The 25686-nt window shown below is 41.6% G+C and overlaps 1 protein-coding gene across 4 annotated transcripts in view; it reads right to left on the bottom strand.

Annotated features, from left to right (window-relative positions):
- Positions 1 to 12478: 12478 nt before the first annotated feature.
- LOC120589483 (formin-2-like) overlaps positions 12479 to 25686 on the bottom strand; it is a 35142-nt gene continuing 21934 nt past the window's right edge. Inside the window, exons 2-4 of one of the 4 annotated variants that reach the window (XR_005649496.1) lie at positions 13453 to 13619; positions 12893 to 13037; positions 12479 to 12695 (exon numbers count right to left, since the gene is read on the bottom strand). Coding sequence is in view for 2 of the 4 variants with exons in the window: in XM_039847002.1 (XP_039702936.1) it covers positions 12993 to 13037; positions 13453 to 13619 (212 nt within the window). In the remaining 2 variants the exon portion in view is untranslated. The other 3 variants (XR_005649497.1, XM_039847003.1, XM_039847002.1) reach the window with 3 other exon arrangements.

The following is a 25686-nucleotide window of genomic DNA, read 5'->3' as shown; positions in this document are numbered from 1 at the left end:
ATCAACATCACCTGGGAACTAGTTAGAAATGCAGACTTTCCAGCCCCACCTCACACCACAGAATCAGAAAATCTAGGGGCGGAGCCCAGGGACGTGTTGTAAGAATTCCCCCAGGTGATTCCAACATCCGTCCGCTGCATTTTGAGAACCGGCAACCTAAGTATCATTAGAGTCGTACTTCTTGCATCCCCACCGCTACTTACACAGTTGCGGCCAATATTCCCCCTCTCCCGGAAATTGCAACATCTTCCTCAGAATCTTCCGGCCTCCAAACCATACCCGTCCATACTCCACAAGCACCCAGAATGTTCTCTCTAAAACATGAACCTTATCACGTCATTTCTTCAACCTAAAACCCTCCAGTGGCTCCTACTGCTCTCAAGACCAAAATCCAATTCCTAGACCCTTCTTCAAGAAGCCTTCACAAATGGCTCTGGTGCCATCTAGCATCTTGTCTTAAGATACTTTCTCTGCCCCTGCTACCTCACCCTGCAACTTTATGTCCCAGTCATAATGACCAGTAAAAACCTCGAAACTCTCCTATCGACCCCATTGGATACTGAGCCACTGTGTCTGTTCATCCTTTTGACAGAAGCAAAGAAGCACAGGGAGACTATCTGCACTTTTCGTGGAAAAATTCAATAAACATTATGTGACTGATTGGTGAATACACGTGGTCAGGGACAGAAATAAAAGTCAAACTTACACAATAAATGCACATTTTATGTCTCTCACCTGAGTGTAAACCAGGGGTCTGCAGGCCAAATCTAGATAGCTACTTGTTTCCCTAAATAAAGTTTTATTAGGACACACAGCCATGCTTATTCATCACACACTGTCTATGGCTGCTTTCATACTGTAGTGTCAAAGTTGAGTAGTTGTGACAAAGACTATAAAATATTTACTAAGGCTAAAATATCTCCTATCTGGCCAGCTTTAAAAACTGTGTCAAAAGATAATAAAAAAGGAATAAATCTTCTTTCAGGTTTCCAAAGTCCTGTAAAAATTGGGAGGAAAAAAAAAAAATAACCCTTGAAGCTCCTGGCTGGTTAATGTTTTCTCAGTCCAAGGCATCTTCGCTTCGTCATAGAATTACAATTCTACCCTTCCTCCTGACTCTTCAGATAAGAGAAGCAAGGCTGCAAGAAATGCGAGTCACATCAACAGAACTAATTAATATTCAGTGCATATTCGGGAGAAGGATAAAAAAATCATGACAGAAAAGTTGGGCTGAGTCATCCGTTTTAATAAAAGTTCATCATACAAATTCCTAATGAATTCTGAGTCATTCAACACGGTTTGTCAGATGGGTGACAAAAGTGTCATTTGTGAAAGCCAAAACATCAAAGAGACGAAAGTATGTCACTGCCTTAAAAAGTGTGACTGCCACTAATGCATTTTTAATAATCTATTTTCTAAAACTTCAATTAACTTTATGGTTGAGGACTATTCTAAAAGCCACAAAAGTACCATTAGCATTTCTTCTAAGCTCAGAAAACTTTGTGAGAAGGGAATAACAATCATAATCCTCCTGCTTTGTAATAATACTCTTGAATTCAGCATAATGCGGGGGCGGAGGAGGGGGGGAAAATCACCTGTTTTGACTAAAATAAAATATGCAAAAAGCAGCACATATTAGCTATTTACTAAGTCACGTATCAGATTGGAGAACAAAATAATCTCACAACATACATGCTTAAACTCATATGTATAAAAACTTGGACACCGATTTCTACAGGATCCAGTCATACAGCTATTCACTGAGTAGTAAGTTGAGACAAATTACTATAAATTACAGGGATAAGAATACATGTGACAAAGCGCAGAGAAATAACAAATTTTAAAATATATATTAAAAGCCTTCTAGTTCACACTGAACTGTATGATTACAAACATAGGGGATGGGATTCTGCTCATTATACAATCAATCATGCAGTAAGGAAAGATTACTAATATGGGGAAATTTTTTTTGAACCATATAAGTGTACAGTCTACAAAGAAAGAAATCAAGTTGGTACTCCTTGAAACATATCCATTTATTTCATATTCTTTATGAAATAAATTTATTTTATAACTAAAAATAAAATCAGATGAAAAAATGCCCCTCGGAGAAAATTAAAAATAGTAAAAAGAGTCCTTCCTGTGTCTATTTATTGATTGTTCCCTTCAATAATTTTATCCTATGAGAATTATCCAACCAAGAAAACCAAACTTGTTCCATGCAGTGAGTTCTCTGAAAGAGAAGAGCAAACCAATTTCTATCTAGCCAGCTTTAAAAACTGTGCCAAAAGATAGTTCCTCTCTGTCTTAGGAATTCTGAGTGAAACGGAGGTCCTTATTCTTAGGAGAGAGATGACAGAAGTGGTACTTTCATTCATTCACGCCACAGTTTCTATGTAGTATGTCAAACATTCACACACATAAACACAGAGAGCTAAAGCTACAAATAAGTAAGTTATAAGCTAATATTTGAGTGTGATCCTTCTCAGAACCAGGGAAAGCAGTCAGCCACCATGGACTGGCCATGGATACGACACCCAGTGGGCGCACGGGTCCACTTGCACAACGTGCAGTTACTGCATCTTTCCCTCCTCTCTCCATTTCCATTCTACTCCATCGAGAAGGATGTAGGGAGGCAGGATTGGGGGAAATATGATAATTACAGTAGTAAAATTACAAGTAGCAAATAGGTTAAGAAAGAAATATGGCATTAATCCCAAAAGCAGAGATCCATGAGTTGATTCCCAAGCCAGTTGATTCCCCAGCAAATCCGCATTCGATCCCATCCTCCATCTTCTCTCCCTCCAAGTGTTAACAAGATTATAAAATACAAGTCACTCTTGACCATTTACAATCATTAACTTAACAGATTCTCCAGTTCCTCCTCTCCTCTGTCATTAAGGCTTTTCTTACAATCCCCTTCTTCATAAAATCAAGGTATATTTATAGAATGACAGAAACTTGAAAGATAATGAATAATCAGAGAAAGACAAATATCATATTGTTTTATTTACATGTTTAATCTAAAAAAAAAAAACAAATGGACAAATAAAACAAGGCAGGAACAGACTCATAGATACAGAGAACAAACTGATGGTTGCCAGGGGTGGGAAGAGGGGTGAAAAAGGTGAAGGAGATGAGGCACAAACCTCTAGTTATTAAAAAATTAAGTCGTGGGGATGTAATGTACAGCACAGGGAAAATAGTCAATATCATCGTAATAGCTTTTTATGGTGATGAATATTTACTAGATTTATTATGGTAGTAACGTCACAAAAATATAAATGTCAAATCACTAAGTTGTACACGTGACACTGATATGACATTGCATGTGAACCACAATAAAAAATAAAGATAATAATTTTTAAAAGTATTGCAAATAATTATTGGGCACTTACTTTGTGCCAGGCATTGTGCTAAATTCTGAATCAATTAATCTCATTTAATATTCAAGATAACCCCAGAGGCAGGCACTACACTTACACGTGAAAAATTTTAGTCTGTGACTTTGGGTAAATGTCCTAAGCTCTTAAGTGAGTGGAGGAGATGGAATTGTAATCCAGTCTAGGAGTAGTCTACTCTTCACCACTCTGGGGAGACCTGATCCTGTATTTACCCTAGATCTGTGTTTCTCTGGTAAACACAGGGACAGAACATCACACTGGTCACAGGAACACCTTCACATAACTTTTAATTTGCATTGCAGCACAATAGGATAAAAGCCAATTATAAAACCTGTTAGGTTCTTTGAGAGAGAAGAAGCAGGCTTAAGGGTTAAAGAAGGCATCTGAGAGAGAATGACATCTAACTCTGAACAGCATTCTATGGGAAAAAATAGATCTTGTGAAAATAGAACCAGAGGATATGAAATGGAGAATATCACACATGGACCCTCAGAAGAATAGAATTAAGAGCTGAGAGACCGATTTACAGAACACCGAGACTGATCTCCTGAACAATGACAATCCGCCCTCAAGCCAATAAACGTGCCTGGACCTGGCTGGACTACCCTCCTTTCCACAGCTTGCCCTTGAATACAGGCCATACCAAACCCTCACGTGTAGCCTGCTACAGCGTTTCCAGAAATTGCAATTCATCTGCTATTCCCAAATGAATTCAACTTCTGGTAATTCGAGCTTGCCACAGTTCACCTCTTTATTTAGGTTGATAAACTTAAGTAAGAAATAACAGTTGGGAGCAGAAGGAGTAGTCTTCACAGAGCCACAGAAGTAAGAGAAAGTGTGGACAACTGGGGAAACATAGCAGTTCCATACGATGAAGGATAGAGTTTGGAGGGACAGAAAGGGAAGTGGGTCATGAGCTGCAGAAGTATGAAAGTGTTGAAGGCAGGAGGAAGATCGTGGAGGTCCAAGGAATTTGTACGTGATTCTAACAACAACAACAACAACGACAAAACACAACACTAAAGGCTTTATGTGAAATGTACATCACAGGGTTTCCTCAACTATTGGCATATTGTGCTGGGTGATTCTTTGTTGGAGGAAGGGAGAGATGTCTTGTAGAACACTTGGCAGCATCCCCGACATCTACACATTAGAGGCCAGCTGCACCTCCCCGCATTGTGACAAACAGAACTGTCTTCAGACATTGCCAAATGCACCCCAGAGAGGAACACGGCCCCGAACTGAGAACCACGGGGCCGGAGTAAGGAGACCGGATAGGGGACCAGTTACGGGCAGACCTAAGAAGGTATTTAAAAAGGCCAAGTCCATAATCCAAGCAGGTGATGACTGAACTGAAAGGGGACTGTCCTCATCCCTCTCACATCACATGGCCTCATAATCTAGCCTCCCCATAATCATATAGATTCCAAGCCCACCCTGTGCAATATCCTCTCCACCTCTGAAGCCCATACCATCCAGTAGCGTCATCATCTATCCCTCCTCATGGCAGACACTGACCTCCTCAGCACGGACACAGCCTTATACTCTTGAAGGACTTTATCACGCGGTCCTGTGCCTGCATCTCAAATCGACCCTCCACAAGCCCATGGGACTTTAAGTTCCAGCCTACACCCCGAGCTGCTCAGTCCTAATGACAATGGGCATTCCACCAACAGGCTGGACTTTAGAATCAGTAGAACAGCTCCCCCTCTGAAATCTTTTAGTTATAAAACTTATTGGGGTAACATTGGTTAATAACATATAATTTTCAGGTGTGCAAGATTACGATTAGACATCTGTAGACTCTACTGTGTGCTTATCGCCCAAAGTCTAGTTTCCTTCCATTACATGTTCAACCCCCTTTACCCACTTGGCCCTCTCCCTACCTCCTTCTCCCTCTGGTAACCACCATTCTGTTGTCTGTATCTATGAGTTTGGTTTATTTGTCACTTTTTGTTTTATATTCCACATAGGACTATAAATCATATGATATTTGCCTTTTTCCATCTTGTTTCACTTAGAATATACTCTCGAGATCCATCCATGTTGTCAAGATCAGCAATATTTCACCCTTTTTATGACTGAGTAATATTCCATTGTCTTTATCCATTCATCTGTCAACAAATACTTAGGCTGTTTCCACATCTTGTCTATTGTAAATAATGCTGCGATAAACATAGGGGTATGTACATCCTTACAAATAATTTTCATATTTTTCAGGTAAAAATCCAGAGGAGGAATTGTTAGATCATATGGTAGTTCTATTGTTAATGTTTTTAAGGAACCTCCATGCTCTCTTCCATAGTGGCTGTACCAATTTACATTCCCACTAAGAGTGTACGAGGGTAACTTTTTCTCCACATCCTCTCCGACACTTGTTATTTCTTGTCTTTTTGATAACAGCCATTCTACCATGTGTAAGGTGTCTTGTTGTGGTTTTGAATTGCATTTCCCTGATAAATAGTGATGTCGAACACCTTGTTATATGTCCGTTGGCTATGCATATGCCTTCCTTGTTATGTGTCTATCCAGGTCCTCTGCCCATTTTTAAACAGGGCTGTTTGCTTTTGTTGTTGAGTTTATGAGTTCTTGATATATTTTGGATATTAGCCCCCTTAATGAAGGTACCATTTGCAAATATCTTTTATTATCTGGTTGGTTGCCTTTTGTTTTGCTGACGGTTTCCTCTGCTGTGCAACATTTTAGTTTGAGGTAGTCCCATTCACTTATTTTTGCTTTATGTTTCCCTCGCCTTTGGGGTCAAATTCACAAAATCCCTGTGAGACCAAGGTCCATACATTCAGTGCCTATGTTTTCTTCTATATATTTTATTGTTTCAGGTCTTACATTCAAGTCTTTAATCCATTTTGAGTTAGTTTTTGTGTATGTTATAAGATAGCAGTCCAGTTTCATTCAATTGCCAGTTTTCTCAACACTGCTCACTAAAGAGACTTTCCTTCCTCCACTGTATGTTTTTGGCTCCTTTGTCAAAAATTAGCTGCCCCTATATGTGTGGATTTATTTATGGGCTCTCAATTCTGTTCCATTGGTCTGTGTATCTGTTTTCATGCAAATACTATACTGTTTTAATTACTATAATTTTGTAGTATAGTTTGAAGTTGGAGAATGTGATACCTATGGCTATGTTCTTTTTTCTCAGGATTGCTTTGGCTATTTGGGATCTTCTGTGGCTCCAGATAAATTTAAGGACTTTTCGGTTCTATTTCTGTGAAAAACATCATTGGGATTTTGATAAGTATTGCACTGAATCTACAGATTGCTTTAGGTAATATTGATATTTTAACAATGTAAATTCTTCTAATCTATGAACATGGATTATCTTTCCATTTCTTTGTATCTCCTTCAATATCTTTCAATAATGTCTTGTAGTTTTCAGAGTATAGGTCCTTCACCTCCTCTGTTAAATGTATCCCTAAGTATTCTATTATTTTTGTTACTTGTATTCATGATTTCCTCTTAATGAGAAACTCTATATTACTTCTCTTTTTATAGAAGAAGAAATTAATCCATTTACATCGGTTTACACAGTAAGTAGGAAATCTAGGGCTCAAATCCAGGACAGTCTGACTACAAAACCACTTCAACTACTAATCTCCAATAATTTATTTAAACATCTTATTTCTTTAAAGTGGATGTAAGCCAGTTGGGAATAGAGGTTTTCTTTCCATTTTTGTGTCCCTAGTATCTAGGGATGGGGCAGAGAAAAAGAAATGAGCTAAAAAAAAAAAATACAAGTTGTAATTACATATCGAGAACCCGATCTAAATCAGAAAAGGAAGTCAATCATTGTCTTAGTCCATTCAGGCTGCTATAACGAAATACCAGTAGCTCAAAAACCAAAAGGAATTTATTTCTCACAATTCCAGAGGCTGGATATCTGAGATCAAGGAGCCATGGCCTGGTTCTCTGGTGAGGGCCCTCTTCCCGGTTCTCAGCTGGTGCCTTCTCACTGTATCCTCACATGGGGGAAGGGCAAGCGAACTGTGTAACTTCTCTCATAGCAACACTAATTCCATTCATCTAATTCTATCACCATCGCATTAGGTGTGAGGATCCAAACACGTGCATTTGAGGGGGTGGGGGACGGGGGGCGGACAAATATTAAGACCACGGTGGTAGTCTCAAGAAGAATTGAAGGAACTCTGTTAAGTGGTAAGAAGGAGGTGCAAACTCAAAGATATTGAGAATACAGAGAAGAAAATACATGTTTCTTTTCCCAAAAGAAAAGACGATCAAAAACTCTGTTGTGCAAGATAAGGAATCTCTATATAAGGGATAAACCAAATGTAAAAGAAAGTAAATATAGATACTTTTGAAAAAGTGATTGTTTATTAAAATAACAGAACCCACTTGAACTTGGCCCCAGGAATATCCTTGTTTGACTAGCCTGGGGCTATAGTACTGAGATATTGAGAAGGAAATTAGGGCACACTACTGTGTCTGCAGGGCAATGTTTACAATGTCCAAATGCTTTTCAACTGTTAGAATAAACGTATGGACAAAACATTAATCTTAAAAATGTACTCTAAGGATAAAAGTGTGCCTGGTAGAAGCTGGGAGGTACAAGGGTCTTAGACTCCCCGGAGGTGAAGGTAGAGGCACTAATTAGCCCAATTGTCAGAAGTGGCTGCTGCGGCAGGGGGTATTATCTGAAGCTGATAGAACAAAAGCAAACAAAAAGTGTGAAAGGTTATCTTAGGTTAAAATAAGAATTATTTCAAGGTAAAGTAGAATAGCAATATTAACCATACTGAAAGGAACAGAGGAAAGTAGGAGACGGGCTTACCTAAATCCTCACCTGTTACAGCTAGAGGTGATGGTGATGTTGACATGGCAACAGCAAACAAAAATCTCAAAGTCAGAAACTTCTAAACCAGAGCAGAGGGAACCACCCTGGGGAAAGGGCCAAAAGGAGGAGCCTGGGGCGAGGGGCGGGCCCTGCTGCCTGTCTGTCACAGCACAGCTTTTCCTTACCCAGGTGGATGTAGTACCACAGAACTTTTTAAGTGCTTAAAATTAAAAAGAAAAATCAAATGAGTAAAACTGCGGGAACGAAGTACAGTCTGAATCTACTTTTGTTATCTTCCTTATCATGGATTGATGCAATAGTTAGCAGGCTAATGAAACAGATGTAAAACATGCCTACAAAATGAATTTTGGTAAGTAAAAGCTTCTATTTTACTACTGACTTCTACGTTGAGATTAGAGCAGTCTGCCAGGAAAAGAAATATGCAGCTGAAATAATTTTAAAAGCTGATCTGCAAAGTAAGTATAATTTTAATACCACATTTAAAATAAAAAGAACTGAGAGTTAATACTATACACAATAATGTTTCAAAAATAAAAATACAGCAAAAAACACATAAACATATATTTTCTTAGAGCTGAAAGCTGTCATGGGTTCTACTGCTTCTCAGAAAAAGACCGTGGGTTTGACTAAATAGCAATTCTTCCTACTCTGAAAAAATAATTAATTCAAATACAAATAATCAATTCTATTTGTTCACTTACGTCTTCATTCTGACCACTGGTGACGATGAACAGAGTGCATTTCCCTAGTTTTCTTGTAGTGGTTGCTGTTGGTAGTCATCACTGACATGTTTCAACAGGTTCAAGATCATGTTCCTGAATACTGAATATTCATGTCTTTCCTCTAATTCTAGTCTCACTAATACACTCACGTAAACCTATGTTCATTGAAATACCGAGGACCTCCTGCCTGTCTCGTAAGAACAGAGATAACTACATATTTAGCAAAATCAACAGATCTGCTAAACTCAAAAAAGCCTCAAAACCTGCATCCAAAAATATTCTACTAGAAAGACATTTAAGCTAGTTCTAAAAAGATTAAACCGGTATGACCATATACTCCTGCCAAAATCCTTGAGCTAAGTAAACTTGCTTTAATTTTTTGTGACATAAAGAGATAATGTGGTAACTGACAGGACTGAAGAAATCCTAGAAAAAACTTGCTAATGGATAATCAATAATTAAGTGAGATAATTACAGTTTTCTGGAAAAGAGCTGCTGGTGAATATGACCCAGAAGAAAGGGACCACGATATGAATAAAGGCATTCGAAGGAAAAGGAAACTTAAGGGGCCACATACTGGACTTGTTCTTGCAGAATGACCTCCATTCACAACTAACGGGCAAGGAGCCCGGGCCTGTGGTTGGCAACAGGCTGAGCACCAGCCTGACCTGTTCACAGGTGTCAGGGCAGGGGCCCAAAACATAATTATATGATTATCATACGTGAAGGTTTTGTTGTTTCTAAGGAATTGGAAACCATGATAAAAATTTCAAGAGACATACTTTTCCTCACACTTGAGAGAGATGACTAAAGTAGGTTCCGAAAGAAAAAAAGTCTTTGCTTAGACCACAAAAAACATAATCAGGCACTCAACGATTCCATCCACCAAGTCACAAGCGGTAGTAGTATCTGTGCGTTTTCTCTTGTTCTAACTTAGAATTCTATTTGAAATATGTAACAGGAACAAACAAACAAAAGTAAAAGGCAACTGTGAGAATACTATCAGAGAATAAGTAGGTTGATAATTTCAGATTAGTAATGGATATGGAAAAGGATTACAGACAATGCTATTAGGTCCATAAAGAGGCTCATTCTTTCTGTTTTATGAAAACATGGTTATGAAAAGGGCTGTTAGACTTTTTGATGGCTGAAATAACTTTGAGTATCATGGCCCTAAATTTGATCAGCTAATGAAGTCAATAACATTCCATTCAGCAAAAGTCAAAAGCTAATGTTTGTCAGATAATATGCTAAGTATTAGTATTCTAAATAAACACAATTTTATTCAAGAAAAGTATTTAATGAGCACCAGTTCTGTCCTTAAAACATTTTCCTCCTAAAACTTATGTTTTCTCCATTTCAGTAAAATGGCACAACCATCCACTCAACTACTTAAACCCCAAAACCAATAAGTCATCTTCGATTTCCTTTTCCCACTGTGCCCTTGTCAAACTCACCGGAAGTGCCATCGGCTCTACCTCCGGAATCCATCCCACACCCTGCCTCTTCTGTATCTCCCTCGCCACCATCCTGTCCCAAGCTATTGCCACCATCTCTTGCTCAGCCACTGCAATACCTTACCTAGTGTTCCTACTTCTACTTCTGCCCCTATACTCTATTACCCAAAAACCGGGCTGAGTGATCCATGTCAAATATAGAATAAATACGTTCTTCCCCTATACAACACCTTATAAAAGCTCGCACTTAAAAAAAAAAAAAAATCCATTTTCTTTCTATGGCATTCAATATTCTGGCTACTAAATCCTTCCTGTCCTCATCTCATGAAACTTCAGTGACACAGGCCCTCTGGCTATGGCTTTCCTAAGTGATGCTTGCACTCCCCTCAGGCCTTGTACTTGCCACTTGGGCTTCAGGGAATGGCCTTCACTTAGACCTCGCCTCCTGACTCCTGAGTGAGAGTTCCCTCTGCATTCACCTTACCCTTTCTCCATTCGCTCTGTCAGTACTTGGGCTTATTTCCTTCATAGTATTACTTATGCTTTCATTTATATGTTGTTTTTGTTTGTTTGTTTGTTTGTTTATCTGACTCTTCACACCATGAAGAGAATACGAATTTCAGGAGAACAAGAATCTTATTTCTCTTGCTCAACGGCATATCTCTGGAGCCTAAAACAATGCCTGGCATGTAGAATGTATTTGGTAAACATCTGTGAATGAATTAACATTATAACCCAAAGTTCTTTGCCTTTCAGTATTTTTGAAACTTTAAGCCAAAATGTAAGAGAAAATGTGAAGTTCTTTCCTATTTTGTACAGCATTTCTAAAGCAAAATGTTAGGCTCTGGAAATGTATAAAATAAGTTGGACTAAGTCAAAGGAGTTGATTGAAGTAGGCAAATTCATAAGCTGAAGCAGGAGGTTCCCAAGTCACTACTGTACTGCTCTAACTACATATGTAAACAGAGAGAGAGGTGGAGAGGAGAGAGGATGGGCACTTAGGGGAGGGTGCTAAGCCAGAGGCAGGAAGAGTGCCAGCCTTGAGCTTATTCCCACAGGGTGTTCTGTCTCTAAGGGCAACTGTCCTCAAGGGAAACACTGGTTAGAAACCCTCTCAGCAGCCATTTTCTGGAAATCAGCAGAAAGACTAAAAATCAGAAACTTCTGTCTCCACAGATAAGTGCATTCCTCCCTCTTCTCCAACTAAGACCTCAGTCTACAAAACTCCTTATATTGTTACCTTCTGTATTTTGAAGAAAACCTCCACTATACACACACAAAAATGCAGATCTGTTACTGAAATGCTGTTTAAGTGTAGGCAACAATGTTTCTTAATAGAGTACCTTTAATTTCATAGTTGTTTTGTGTTCAGTTTGACAGGGGAAGTAGAGAGCACACGGTCAACAAATAAAACAAAGAGAAAATGCAATTACGAAGCTGGGAGAAAGAAATTCCCCGTTCCCAGGAAATTATTTTATACCATACTAGGGATTTTATCTATTTCTTGTTTGCTTTTCACTCTCTGTGCCACACCACTGCCCTCCACAACAAGGCTGGGAGGAGTTCCTAGTCTCTAACACACAAGGATGGAGCAGGCAGAGATAAGAAGCATCTGATCTAGTGACTAAAAAAAAGGGGGGGAATTAGAATTATCCTACTCTTTTCAGTTTACTCCAACTTCACATTTACAGAATAAGACTTTACCTCTGAGCTTTAAGGGAGGACAGAGCAGACAACCCAGAGAGTTTTAATTAAAAAGCAAGCATTAGACACGGCTAGTGTTTGCCTTTGTACTGCATTCACTTTAATTCCAACTCAGAACACAGCTCTACAGCACTTTTAGCCCACCGTACTCCTCACACCGCTTGCGGAGGACAAAGGGAAGGGAGGAAATCATTTGAATCATCCCATTCTTCTCATGGAAGAAAAAGATCTACCTAGCAGAGATTAGCTGCCAGATCATTAAAAAAATAAACAGATAAGTCTTAAGAAGGAAGCTTCACAAGTCACAGCACATCCTGAGGAGTCTTCTTTCACGTGAGAAGTTACCAAAATGGTCTCACAATACTTTATGCAATTTATTTTCCTAATACTGAAGGAAGATCAAGGAAGACCACAGTTTGTAATGGGTAAAAAAGCAGAAAAAGAAAAACAGGCACATAAGGACATTTGGTTATTTAGTATTGATTGCATCTTGATCTCAGCCAGGGCTCATTTTCATTGTCTTTCAAAACTCATCATCATTTCACTCCTTGATCAACAGCATAAAAATTAAAGAAGTCTGTAAGAGAAGGGGGCACAGATGGAAGCAATGGAACAAATGTAACTAACCCATCCGGATGAGAACTCTGCCTCACTCGCACCTACACACAAGTGAGCCAAGCAAACCTTTAATTTTCTTAAAGAAATTCATCTGCAAGAATTCATATATAGTATGATCTCTGACATACTAATCACAATCAGCGTCGTACCACATACCTGAGAGATTAGCAATACTGTGGCTTGAAAATGATAATCCAGCTGTGCTGATATTCGTCCTGAATTATGAATATGCAGCTTGAATTACTGTTCCGCGGTTTTAGCTCTCTTGGTGAATGGCAGCTGGGGGAGAAAGCAGACAACGCTGCTCCACTGTCAATATCTTGTACACAGGTGAACTGTGAACGCACTGTGATAGCATTCTAGGGCCCATGGAGACCTGCGGCCCAGTGGGAACAAAACTCTTGCCCTGTGGAGCTGCTTCTGAAGGAATGTCCTTGCCAGCAAAGTCAGAAACCCTGACTCAGAGCCACTTAAAAATCATCACTGATTAAAGCAGGCTAGAAAACTGTCAGGAGTGGCCAAAAGGAGGTTTGGTGGATAAATATATTTAAGAATACCCCAGTCAAAAAGGAAAGCATAGAAACAGACACGCTGAGCTGTTGAGGAGATGAGGGCAGGCAGGCTTGCATCACATGTTTTTAAAATTATAGGTGATCGGGCAGACACACATCACAACTGCTACTGCCTCACGAACAGAAGTGAGTTCTCCTACTTACATCAAATGGAGCTGAACTTGACTGGGCACTCTGATTACACGGGTCCCTGAAGCAGTCACTAAAAGGAAGCAGGAGGCCCATGGCAATGATCCGTGAGCAGAACTTCTCTGCTTCTTCTGGAGGTCCGTTCTCCTGCTGGCTGAACAGCTTCTCCAGCAGAGTTCGCCCTGCAGGTGAAACACGGCGATTAGAAGGGAGCACCAACAGATCACCTGTCTCCCAGAGAGAGGACGGGCAAACACAGCCAGGGAGCAGCCCGGTCGCCAAGGCTACTGACTGCACAGAAAGCAGCCTCTCAACCCCAGAGAAAACTCTGCAGTCAGAGGCCTGGAGGGGGCAGCTCTGGTTTTCTCTGCCACCCCCCGAAACAGGACGCCCCGTTGTGAGCTCCGCGGCTTCTCCCAGCTGAAGAAGGGCCGAGCCTCTGGGATTTCACTGGTAATCCTCCTTCTTCCCGCTCACATGTCTCTGCGGGAAGAGTCAGTAACAAGCACGTGGGCAGGGAATGTCGGTGGCTGATATTCACCCACAGGCATGGCCACGGGGAGAGGCCGGGAGAGACCAGGAGGCAGAGAAAGGCATCGACCCATGAGAAGGGAAGGGAGCTGACCACCAAACAAGTCACCCAGAAGAGGAAAGAGATAGAGAGAAACTCGAACATTTTCCCACATGCACACTAGAAACATAGCTCTGAAGTATGCCCAGATTTTTTTTATTATTTCTCTAAAAAAAAAAAACACAAGGAAACAGAGGCACAAAGAGAAAACGACACTGGCTGAGGACCCTAGAGGGCCTCGGTCCCCCTAACCCCTTGGCTCTCAACCCCGGCTGTACCTTAGCCTCACTGGGGGACACCAGGATGACTGGAAGTGGGACCCAGGCCTCGGTATTTTTATTGATCACCAACTCATTCCAATTAGCCAGAGTTGGCAGCCACGGGTCCAGTCCCTAATTCATGTTTGATACTACTCGTTCTAATTTATTATCCTTCAGAAATTTATGTAGCTGGTTTCCGCATTAATCAACTTCGATAGAAGAAACAGGAAATCTCTAGGGTCCCTTCCAGGGCTGGCGTGTTCCCTCAGCTCTTGCCCTGTTCCTGCTCCTCCCTCTGATTAGTGGGTTCAGTCTTCAAATTCAGATTAAAACCACTTATCCAGAATAGATTTCGTGACCCCCTTCCACACTCTTTCGGCACCCTTCAAAGCTCCTTTGTGTAATTAATCATTTTAGTTAATTATTGGTGCGATTTGCCTACCTCTGTTACTAAAACATAAACTCTCTGAGAGCCAGCAAATATCCTGCAAACCTAGCCACTTGCACATAAGAAGCATCAATAAATATTTTCAGGATTTCTGGATGAATACAATGCAATTCTGTGACAGAGGCTCACTCACATCATGGCCAGAACTGAAAATGAGATATCAGTCTATATCAGCGGTCCACCAACTTTCTGTTAAGACACCAAATCATAAATATTATAGGCTTTGAAGGCCATGCAAAATCTCCGTTGCATATTGTTTTGTTTTGTTTTGTTTTTAACAACTTTGAAAATGTAAAAAATGTCCTTAGTCTGGAGCTGCACGAAACCAGGCCCAGGTCTATATTTTAGTTACGACAACTAAATTTCAAATGCATAATAAATATTCAATTCTGTCAAGACAAGAGCAATGCAATTTTCTTGCCTTTTGCTATTTTTGCTTGTGAAACAAAATTAATTTCAAAATCTGCCTCCGATACGTGGAAAGACAAAGACAAAAGAGGCCTATTTTCTCCATTCCTTTAGGTCACTAGGGAACATTCTTTGGTCTCTCAAGACATTATTTTTTTTTTTTTGAGGGGAAATAGAGAATTTTTTTCCCCTACAGAACTTAAGTTTGCCTGCACCTAACTGGAACCAAACACCTAGGAAACCTCGTCCCTAATTCTCAAGTGATTATTATCATTGCAGTATACCCATTTTCCACATCTCATGGTATGACCGGAAATAGCCATAAAACTAATTAGTTCTTTCCCATACCTCAGATATCGTGTACAACCAAAAATAAGGGAGACAGGATCTTTCCATTTGTGTGCGCACATGCACGTGTGAGTAACTGTGTATCAACTCACAATTTTTCAAAAAAGATTATGGAATAATGAGGAAGACAGGGACCTATAAACCCCCAGAACTTCAGTTCTATGATGAGCAAATACCACCTGAATCCTTCATCCAGCATGTCCCAGCTGGATGAAGGTGGGAGAAGCCTGTGGTGGGCGGGGCTGTCCCGTGCATTTTAGGACCTTAAGCGGCATCACTGGCCAGGAGGTGCAAACACCCACCTCCAGCTGTAGCAGACAAAAATTCCTCCAGACATTACCACACGTCCCCTGGGTGGCAAACTCGCCCTACGCTGAGAACCCCTGCGTTAACCTCCCTCTCAAGGAGACTTCACCCGCCTTGCGTTAACAGTAACCTGGCTGCCCCTCGTGACTTCCTCTCATTGTCTGCTCAGATGGAGACATTTAATGTCAAGTCCCATATATCTTAGGAACAGGAAGTGAGAGGAAGACTTCCCCAATCCCCATGAGAATTTCCAAATTATTTATTCTCCTCAAAACCACCAGCTCCCTTGAAACTCCTGCCATTGGCCAGATACCCCGCCTTCCTTTTCCTTTGTGCCATCCACTAATCTCTTATTGCCCCCTCCTTGTACCCCATTCACTAAATACCTCACGGACTGACTCACTGTCCTGATTTCCACCTCTAATCCTATCATCATTCAGGGAGATATCTCAGCAAGGTATCAACCTCATCCTAGACCTTGAATCCTTGCCTCCAGCCAGACTTTTCTCCACCCCACACTGGAGACCCACTCCCATGTCCTCATCAGGAACTGTACCACCTCCCGAAGTCCAAATTTCAAGCTTTCTCCAAACACCCCTGCGGCTTGCCATCACGTCACCCTCAGAGTAAAATCGAACCCCTCACCATGACCACAGAGGCCCTCCCCGCCTTTCACCACCTCCTGCTCCCCCTCCCTCTGCTCTCCCGCCTCCTGGGACACTGAGCTCAGGCTCACCCCAGAGTCTCCGCACTAGCATGCTCTTCCCCAGACATCCGACTCACTCACTCCTCCATTTCACTCACATCTCTGCTTAATTGTCACTTCCACTGAGAGGACTTCCTCACCACCCTCTGTAAAATCGCACACCCCAGCGCTTTTTCCCCTTATTCCCCTTTATTCTTCAGAGAGCTCAGCTCTTGAATTTATGTAAGTGTGGGATCTGTCTCCTCATGGGATGTGTCGATGAGAAAGGGGTTCTATGGAAATTAACTTCACAGGGTGATCTGATCATAAATTCCTACCTGGGTGAGTCATGGGGGGCGGGGAGCAGTCACGGCCCAGGCATGGAACTTCCTTAGTAAAAGGCTTCTCTTTGCCTAAACCAACCCTGCACATTGTTTTTGTGTGGACAGATTAACCCCACCTCTGAAATGCCCCCTTTCAGGCCACCCTCGAGAGAGCACATAATCATAACCACCCCATAATTTGACCCCCACCTTGCTTTCTCCCACCTTTACATAATCTTCCTTATGTTCCCCTCCCTCTTATTCTCAATGCAAAAAAGAAGCTGCAAACTATCATTTCTTGGAAGTGTTTCATCTCAAACTGTTCAGATCTTGCTTCCAGATGGATCCTCTATTTGATTCAAATTTTTATAAAAGTTCTCTACAGGTTTGGACGTTCTTACACTGAAACTTGGCGTGGTGGGCAGGATCCTAGAGTTGCCCGCACAGACCACCACCCAGACACGGCCACACTGGGCACTGGCGAAGGCCACTGTACCCCACTAGCTCCTTGCTTCTAATGGGTGAACTTGGGGGGCTTGTCTCTTGGAATCCCAAACCGACCCACTTTAGGTAGTGCTTTCTGACTTTAGTTGAGCTGTTCTTTTGCAGCTGCTTTTAATTTTGGCTTTTTTGTATCGGCTCAAAAAAAATTAAAATTACTACGGGTAAACACGTCTCCGAGGCTGACAAGCCCAGCACCAGCAGCCCCTCCCCTCAGAGCTCTAGTGAGTTTCATACCTGGTTCATGAGGACGCTCAACTTGCAAGTATCGACAGAAATGGGGAGATTTAACTAAAAATCGTATCAGCTTAAGGTGGCCGAAATGGGACTCTTGATATCTCCAAACTAATTTTTGCATGCTCAGTTGGAAAAAGCAAGCTCTAAAATTAAATCATGAATGGAACACTTACCTTGATTGGAAAACAGAAGCCTCTGAAAGGAGCACAGATAAATAAACTTTCTTCTCTTCGGGAAGTTAATAAGAAAATTTTAAAGGCTGCCTCTGAACTAAAGAAAGCTTCTGAAACTGCTCAGTGCCGGCTCCCCTCCTCCCCAGTTTCTCCAGCAGCCCCACTACTTTTTGAGCTCCCTTTCCAGACCTGCCCGCCCTTTCTCCTCCTCCTCTTCTCTCCCCTACACAGCCACCACCCCCAGCCACCACCCCCAGCCCCGACAGACTTAGGGGAAAATAAGAATAGAAAGCCAGACAGGATAGACTAGAAGAACCAGAAATCTGGTCACTCTCTTTGGAGAAAAACCAGTCTCGGGACAGGAGGAACCAGTGAGAATTTACTCTCCTTGGACTAAAGCAGAAGTAAGGACGCTAGCACTGCAGCACACTGCTGATCATCAGGATGTACGTGGTGCCTGGCTGCCATCACGGGCCACGTGAGGCTGCGGAAGAAGGGTCATCAGAATTGGATATTCCATGACTAAGGGCCACAGCAGAGAAGATTTCTGGGTGTGGAGACTCTGACCCTGACTGAAACCGGCTTTTGCCAACTCTGAGGATGCCCTGAGACACGGAGGCCTCCAGTACTGTGGGAGCGACCAGGACGTGGATCGCTGCCTCAGGCCAGTGCCTCTGGGACTTGGCCTGGCCTCGCTCTGTCCTCTCAGGCCCTCTCCAGAACACCAGAGCTTGAGGACACCCAGGGGCCAAGGCCGTCTGTCTTCCTGACCCCCCCAGACTATTCCAATTCACTGATTTAATTTCTAACTGTAGAAAAGTAACACATGCAGATGGCTCAGGGTTGCAAAGTTAAAAAAAAGGATTCAGTGAAAAGTCAGTCTCCCTCCCACCTCTGACCTCCAGGTTCCATCTAGTTCTACTCTCCCGGGGCAAATGCTATTGCCAGTGCTTTCTGAACCTACAAACACACACTGCTTGCTGTACCCTTTTAACCCCTGAAGGATCACCCTTTATCCAACTGGTCTACTCCCTGCTTTTTTCACACAAAGCAGAGATGGTTTCACATCGGCTCATAGAGGGGCCTCATTCATCGCATCGGCGCTATAGTATTTATGCCAGGACTTTGGACGGATGATCCTTAAACTACCTGCCCAGTTCCCCTCCGTTGGGCACTTAGGCTGTTCTCACTCTTTCTCTGTTGTGAACAGAGTACATTCAAACCTCTTTCACTTGCCTTTGTGTGTACGTGTGCGCAAAACTGCAGGATGCACCACATGGTGAGAAATATCGTCCAAAAGCACAAACCCACGCCCAGCACTGGCGTGTGCGGTGTGTGTCTGGCCTTGCCACTGTGGCACATCCACTTCTGGATGGATGCACCGCCGATGTGATAGGTGAAAAGCAATGTCGCATTTTGGTTTTATCGCATTTCTTTTATTCTGAGTGAAGCTGAATATCTTCTCATATTTAGCATCCCCCAGCCCATAAAAAACAATTTTTATTATAAAAATCAGAACATTGCAATTTGGGTAATGTCAACAATACATAGAAAAACAATAACCACTCACAATTCTAATCATTTCCATCTACCTCCTCTTTGTCCTCTAGGTCTAAATATTTTTCATAAAATAAGGCATGCATTGTAAAAAAAAAAAAAAATTAAGGACTCTAAAGATTTTCCTCTCCAAGACCCTGCTGGGTTAGCAAAGGAATCTAATTTAATCCTTAGCATATATGATCCTGGCTATTCTGACCTGTTCTGACTAATGTACCTATTGGTTTCTGAGAGCAAAGCACCATAATGGCCAGTCTGGAAAAGTCCTACGAAAGGTTTTTGAAAACAAAGAGAAACAGGTGGGAAATGTAGGCAATTAACCCACTGATTTCACCAAGCCATCCCTGAGGTTTTTCCCTGGATTACAGACTGGACGAAAATCCAGCAATGTAGACATAAATCTGATGAAACCGCACTTGATTCCTTTGAATCTTAAAAAAAAATAATAAAGAAAGAAAAAATTCCAAATGATATTCAGGATGGTCTCCAGATAATTTTAAAGACTGTCAAACTCACCCGATGCTCAACTCCGCATTTCTGAAAGGATGACATGAGGAGCTTGTAATTCTGACTGAACCACATGAATTAAACGGGCTGACCACATATGCTGACAAACTGGCTGCTCTGGCCAATCGGCTACTTAAAACTATTCAAAAAGGAAGAAAAGGATAAAGCTACTAAAATTATGAAATTACAGCTCCAGCAACCAAGCAATCAAGTCAGACCTCCACAAAGGCCTTTTTCAACGAGAGGAAAGGGGAGTCTGCTTTTACCATCAAAAGCCAGGCCATCCTAAGAAGAATTGCAGAAAATCGAAATGGGATTTAGAAAACTCAAGGAGCCAGAAACAAGCATGGGGGTGCTGCAAGGATTGCATGAGAGCATTTCCCCTCCCCCTTACCAATACTTCATGAGAAACTGGGATCACCGTGAAAAAAGCTATGGAGCCCCTGGTAGAAACTGGTGCCACCGTTCCCCACCCTACCAACTAAGCCACCCTCTCCCTGGATTATGGCTTCTGCACAAATGTTAGGAACTTCTAATGAAACACTATCTGTTTTTAAATCGGAAGCTATCCCCTCTCCGTTAGGGAATGGTACAGGACAACACATATGTTTGCTAGTCAGATCTACCCCCGACTTTCCCGATAGGGCGAGACTTTCTTGAAACCCATGATGCCCATATATACTTGTCTCAGAAGTGAGAGATGTATTGAGAACTCAACCAGATGATGAACCGATAGAGAAAATAATGATTTTAAAGGAAACTAATCTTGAGACCGAGCATTTGTTGCAGGACTTTCCTACAGAACTCTGGGCCCCTTCCACTACAGACACCAGCAAGACCAAGTCGTTCCATCCTATCAACATAACCATTGACGATACTTTGCCTCTACTTAATATTATCGATATCCTTTAAGATCTGATGCGCTAGCCAGAATTAAACCCATTATACAAGATTACTTAAATGGAGGCTTATAATTCCATATACAAATCCCTGTAATTCTCCTATCCTTCCAATTCTCCTACCCAGTAAAGAAACCTAATGAAAAAGGACAGAGATTTGTACAGGATCTCAGGGCTATAAAAAATAGTTACTCCCAGACATTGCGTAGTTCCAAATCCACATACTCTATTATCAGCCATTCCTGTGGACTGCCAGTATTTCTCAGTAATAAAATTACATTGTGTCTTTTTCCACATTTCTGTAGAAAAACACACTCAATATCTCTTTGCCTTCACCTGGGAAGATCACCAATTTACTTGGACTGTAATTCCCCAGGAATATATGAAGATTCCCGTATATTTCTCTCAAATACTAAAGGCTGATTAAATGATGTGGAATTTCCCAGAGATTCCACTCTAATCTAATATGTGGATGATTTACTTTCATGCTCTAGAACATTATTAGACTCCAAAAAGGACACGATTTACCTATTACGACAGCTAGCTGATACAAAAGGACGTACGGTCTCAAAAGACAACCTTCAGTTCTGCTGGCCTCAAGTAAAACACCTTGGCCATCTTATAGCTAAAGACGGGCTAATAATTGACCCTGAAATACTCAGAAGAATCATACCCTTTCCTCTTCCAAGAACTAAGAAACAGCTTAGGGGCTCTGCAGGGCTGAGTGGGTACTATCACAACTGGGGTCCGACTGTTCATTAATGGCTCAACGTCTACATACCTTAGTAAAATCAGATTGACCTGATCCAAACCAATGGAACCCTAAGTAAACAAGATTTAGAAGCTCGAAAGGAAGAATTATCTAAAGCTCCCACTTGGGCACACCATAAATATAAACTTCATCTTTCCTGTTACACATGAAAATGATGGAAATTCTTTAGGAAGTCTCAGAAACATGGAGATCATCATAGACCCATATGATAATATATCCAGCAAGCAGACTTGGTAGCAAAAGGGCTCCTTCCCCATATGAAGTCCCTCTCTTCTGCAGCCATGTTATGCAAACAACCAGAAGAAACAGTTATGGGCTCTCCTTTAACCATTTATGTCCCTCATTCTGTTGAATCTTTGCTAAACTCCATCCATACTGAGCAATACTCGGTCAGCCGACTAGCTTCTTACAAAGTACTCCTACTTTCTCTGCCTAATATTACTTTAGCTCAATGTAACAGCAACTTTACTACCTTCTTTACAAGATGAAGATCCTCAAGACTGCATATTACTTACCGACGACCGTCTTGCTCGTGGGAATGATTTCCAGGAAACTGCTATTGATAACACTGACTTAATTTGGTTCAGAGATGGATCTTATCTCAGAGATGAACAGGGACATTACTAAGATGGCTATGCAGTAATTGCTATGGTGGACGTAACTGGAAGTTCTTATTTACCTGAAATAAGATCTGCCCAATAAGCTGAATTAATTGCTCTAATGCGAGCTTGTCTACTGGCCTAAGATCAAATAGCCAGGATTCACACTGACGGTTGCTATGCCTTTGGTGTAGTGCATGACTTTGAAATGTTATGGAAGCAAGGAGGCTTCTGAACTTCCTCAGGGCGGTCTGCACGACAGTGGTCCCCAACCTTTTGGCACCAGGGACCGGTGCTCCTATGAGAATCGAATGCCTGATGGTCTGAGTGGAGCTGAAGCGGCAATGCTAGCGCTGGAGAGCGGCTGCAGACACAAATGAAGCTTCGCTCACTCGCTGCTCACCTCCTGCTCTGCGGCCCGATTCCTAATGGGCCAAGGACCGGGACCGATCCACGGCCCAGAGGTTGAGGACCCCTGCTATACAGAATGGAAAATATGTTGCAGAATTATTAGATGTCATGCAGCAACTGAGACAACTGGCTATGATCAAATCTCCTGGACATTCTAAAGCTACCACCATGAAAGCAAAAGGAAAGCATTTAGCTGATGCTGCAGCTAAACAGACAGCACTGAGCAGTCAAATTATCTAGACCCAAGAATGTCTTTTGCTCTCTGCTAAATCAATAAAAGACTCTAGCTTACAGTTTCAAAAGACAGCTACAGGAGAAAAGAAGACATGGCAACAAAAAGGGGGGAATCTTGACCCAGACCCAAACAGATATGGCTTGGACCCAATGGGAAACCGATCTCATCTATAGGGGCTTAATCGCCTGCACTTCAAATGTGCGTGAACCAACATGCTGGGGTCCTGAAAAGATGACTTTGTGGAGTAAACAAATACTGGAAACCTTCTCCCACTGTAGCTCATAAAGTGTGTAGCAGATGTTTCATCTGCCCAAAACATAAGCCTGAAAACCCCTCCATGGATCCCAGGGACATTCCTCATTACCTTTAGGTCCATTTGAGGTCTGGCAATAGGACTTTATCCAAATGTCACCATCTCAATCATATGAGTTATTTGTGATTGGGTTGAGGTATTTGTCATTGGGTTGAGGTATTTGTCATTGGGTTGCCTTGCAGGAGAGCAACAGCCTTAATGGTAGGTGAATTTTTATTAGAAAAAATAATTCCCAATTGGGAAATTCCCTCTGAATTACATAATGACTCGCAAACTTATTTCACTGGGCAAGTAATGTAATCGATTTGTAACATTTGGCCTACTCTACAGCATTTTTTTAATTAAAATATTGGGGTGACATTAATAAAATCAAATAAGTTTCAAGTGTAAAATTCAACAGTATATTGCATTGTGTGTTCACCTCCCAAAGTTAGATTTCCTTCCATTACCAAAGATGTGACCCTTTTACCTCGTCTACCTCCCCCTCCCGCCTTCCCTCTGGTAACCACTAATCCACTGTCCATGTCCATGAGTCTTTGTCATGTTTGTTCATTGCTTTCAGTTTTATATCTCACATATGAGTGAAATCATATGGCTTTCAACTTTCGCTGTCTGACTTATTTCACTTAACATGATTATCTCAAGGTCCATCCATATTGCCACTGTCAATGGCAGTGTTTCATGGTTCCTTATCGCTAAGTGAGTGATATTCCACCGTACCACCTCTTCTTATCCAATCTTCTATCATATTCTACAGCATCTTCATTGCACCGCTTATCACCCCCAGTCCTTGGGATTGGTGAAACATACCAACAGTACAATTAAAACGGAACTGGCAATTTTCAGAAGCTTTCAATCTCCCATGGCCAAAAGCTATCCCTATCATGCTCCTCAACCTGCGATCTACCCCTTTAGATAAGCATAGCCTTCCTCCTTATGAAACAGTCGCTGGCCACGCTATGAATCTGACAAAGCAGGCATATGGACAAACCTCGTTAAGAGGAGACATTCTATAATATTGTCAAGGACTTTTTAACCAGCTCAGAGAAACTGACAAATTAGTAACTGATTCATTTCATAGCGTGTTCCCAAGAGACGAAGACTTCAAAAACCTTGGCTACAACAAGGTTTTGTCTATTGGTGTTGCTAATTAATCCATGTGCAGTTAAATTTAAAAAGGTTAACTCATGATTCACATTTATCATCTAAAACAGTCACCTAACCATGTATGGACATCCACCCATCTCTGACACTCACCTCTGCCTACAACGGGCATTGAAAACACCCTTAGGATGAGAAGCCACCAACATCAGAGGTAGACAGCTATCTCAAGACACTGACAAGGCCTGCATATCTGTAGATTGATGCTGAACTCAGAAACCATTTTGTTTCGTTGTCTTTGCCCATCTGCTAATATGAGTCACAATAATAGTTATACTTGTTCTTTGGGTTTTTCTATATAGTCCAACTGTTTGTGATTACTGAAAATGTATAAGATAACTTTTAATGTTCCTTTAATGGCTTATGTAAATGTTATACTCTATACAAAATACAGAAAAATTAGGCAGAAGGCAAAACTCAAATCATGATAGTTTAGCAGTGGTCCCCAATCTTTTTGACCCCAGGGACCAGTGCTCCTATAAGAATATAATGCCTGATGATCTGAGGTAGAGCTGAGGCGCTAATGCTAGAGCTGGGGAGCGGCGGCAAATACAGATGAAGCTTCACTCACCAGCTCGCCACTCACCTCTCGCTGTGCAGCCCAGTTCCTAACAGGCCACGGACTGGTACCAGTCCACAGCCCGGGGGTTGGGTACCCTGGGTTTACAGGATAGAAATGATCCAATTTGTTTCTTCACAATGAAGGCCATAACACCTGACTGCCTTTTTATCTGCCCTTCCCTTTTTACCTGCCCTTACCATTTTGGGAAAATTCAGCCTCAACTCACATCTCATGATTACAGCATCACCCCGTTCCCAATAGTCCACCATTTCAAAAAGGTAACGTCAACACTGAGACTTCCTAGGAATGAGACTTCCTAGCACTGTGAGACGACACTATCTGACCAAAAGGTTGGTCAGCATCCTTCAAACTGATTTATGGCCAAAGGGAGAAAGTGTGGACAAAAAAGCAGATCCACAAAATGCAACCTCACAGGGTGATTTTGATCATAAATTCTTAACTGGGCAGGTCCTGGTGAGCAGTCATGCCCTGGGCATGTCACTTATTTAGTAAAAGGTTTATCTTTGCCTTAAGCCAGCCCTGTCCATTGTTTCTGTGCATCTGGGTTAACACACTTTTGGATGAGCATAACCACTCTCAACAGAGCACGTAATCTTATTAACTAACTTGTAACCCAATCCTCTCCTTGCTTTCTCCTACTTTCATGTAATCTTCCTCACATTCTCTCAATTCTAAATACATAAAAGAAATGGCAAACTGCCATTCTAAGAAGCACTTTCTCAGTCTGTTAAGATCTTGCTTCCAGGAATTCCTCTCTGTTTGGTTCAAAAAAATTTTATAAAAATCCTCTACAGGTTTGGATATTCTTATGTCAACATAGCTATGGCCATAGACAAGTTACTCATCTCCTCTCAGGCATCAGTTTTCTCATCTATAACTGGAAATAATCATCCTTTTTACCCCTAAGATTGGTGTGAGAATAATCTTATAATGAGTATGTACCCTGAGAAAG

This window comes from Pteropus medius, unplaced genomic scaffold (assembly GCF_902729225.1).
Source record: "Pteropus medius unplaced genomic scaffold, Ma_sr-lr_union100, whole genome shotgun sequence".
In the NCBI taxonomy this organism is placed as follows: domain Eukaryota; kingdom Metazoa; phylum Chordata; class Mammalia; order Chiroptera; family Pteropodidae; genus Pteropus; species Pteropus medius.
The sequence above is the reverse complement of the archived record's forward strand: the minus strand, read 5'-3'. Positions and strand labels throughout refer to the sequence as shown.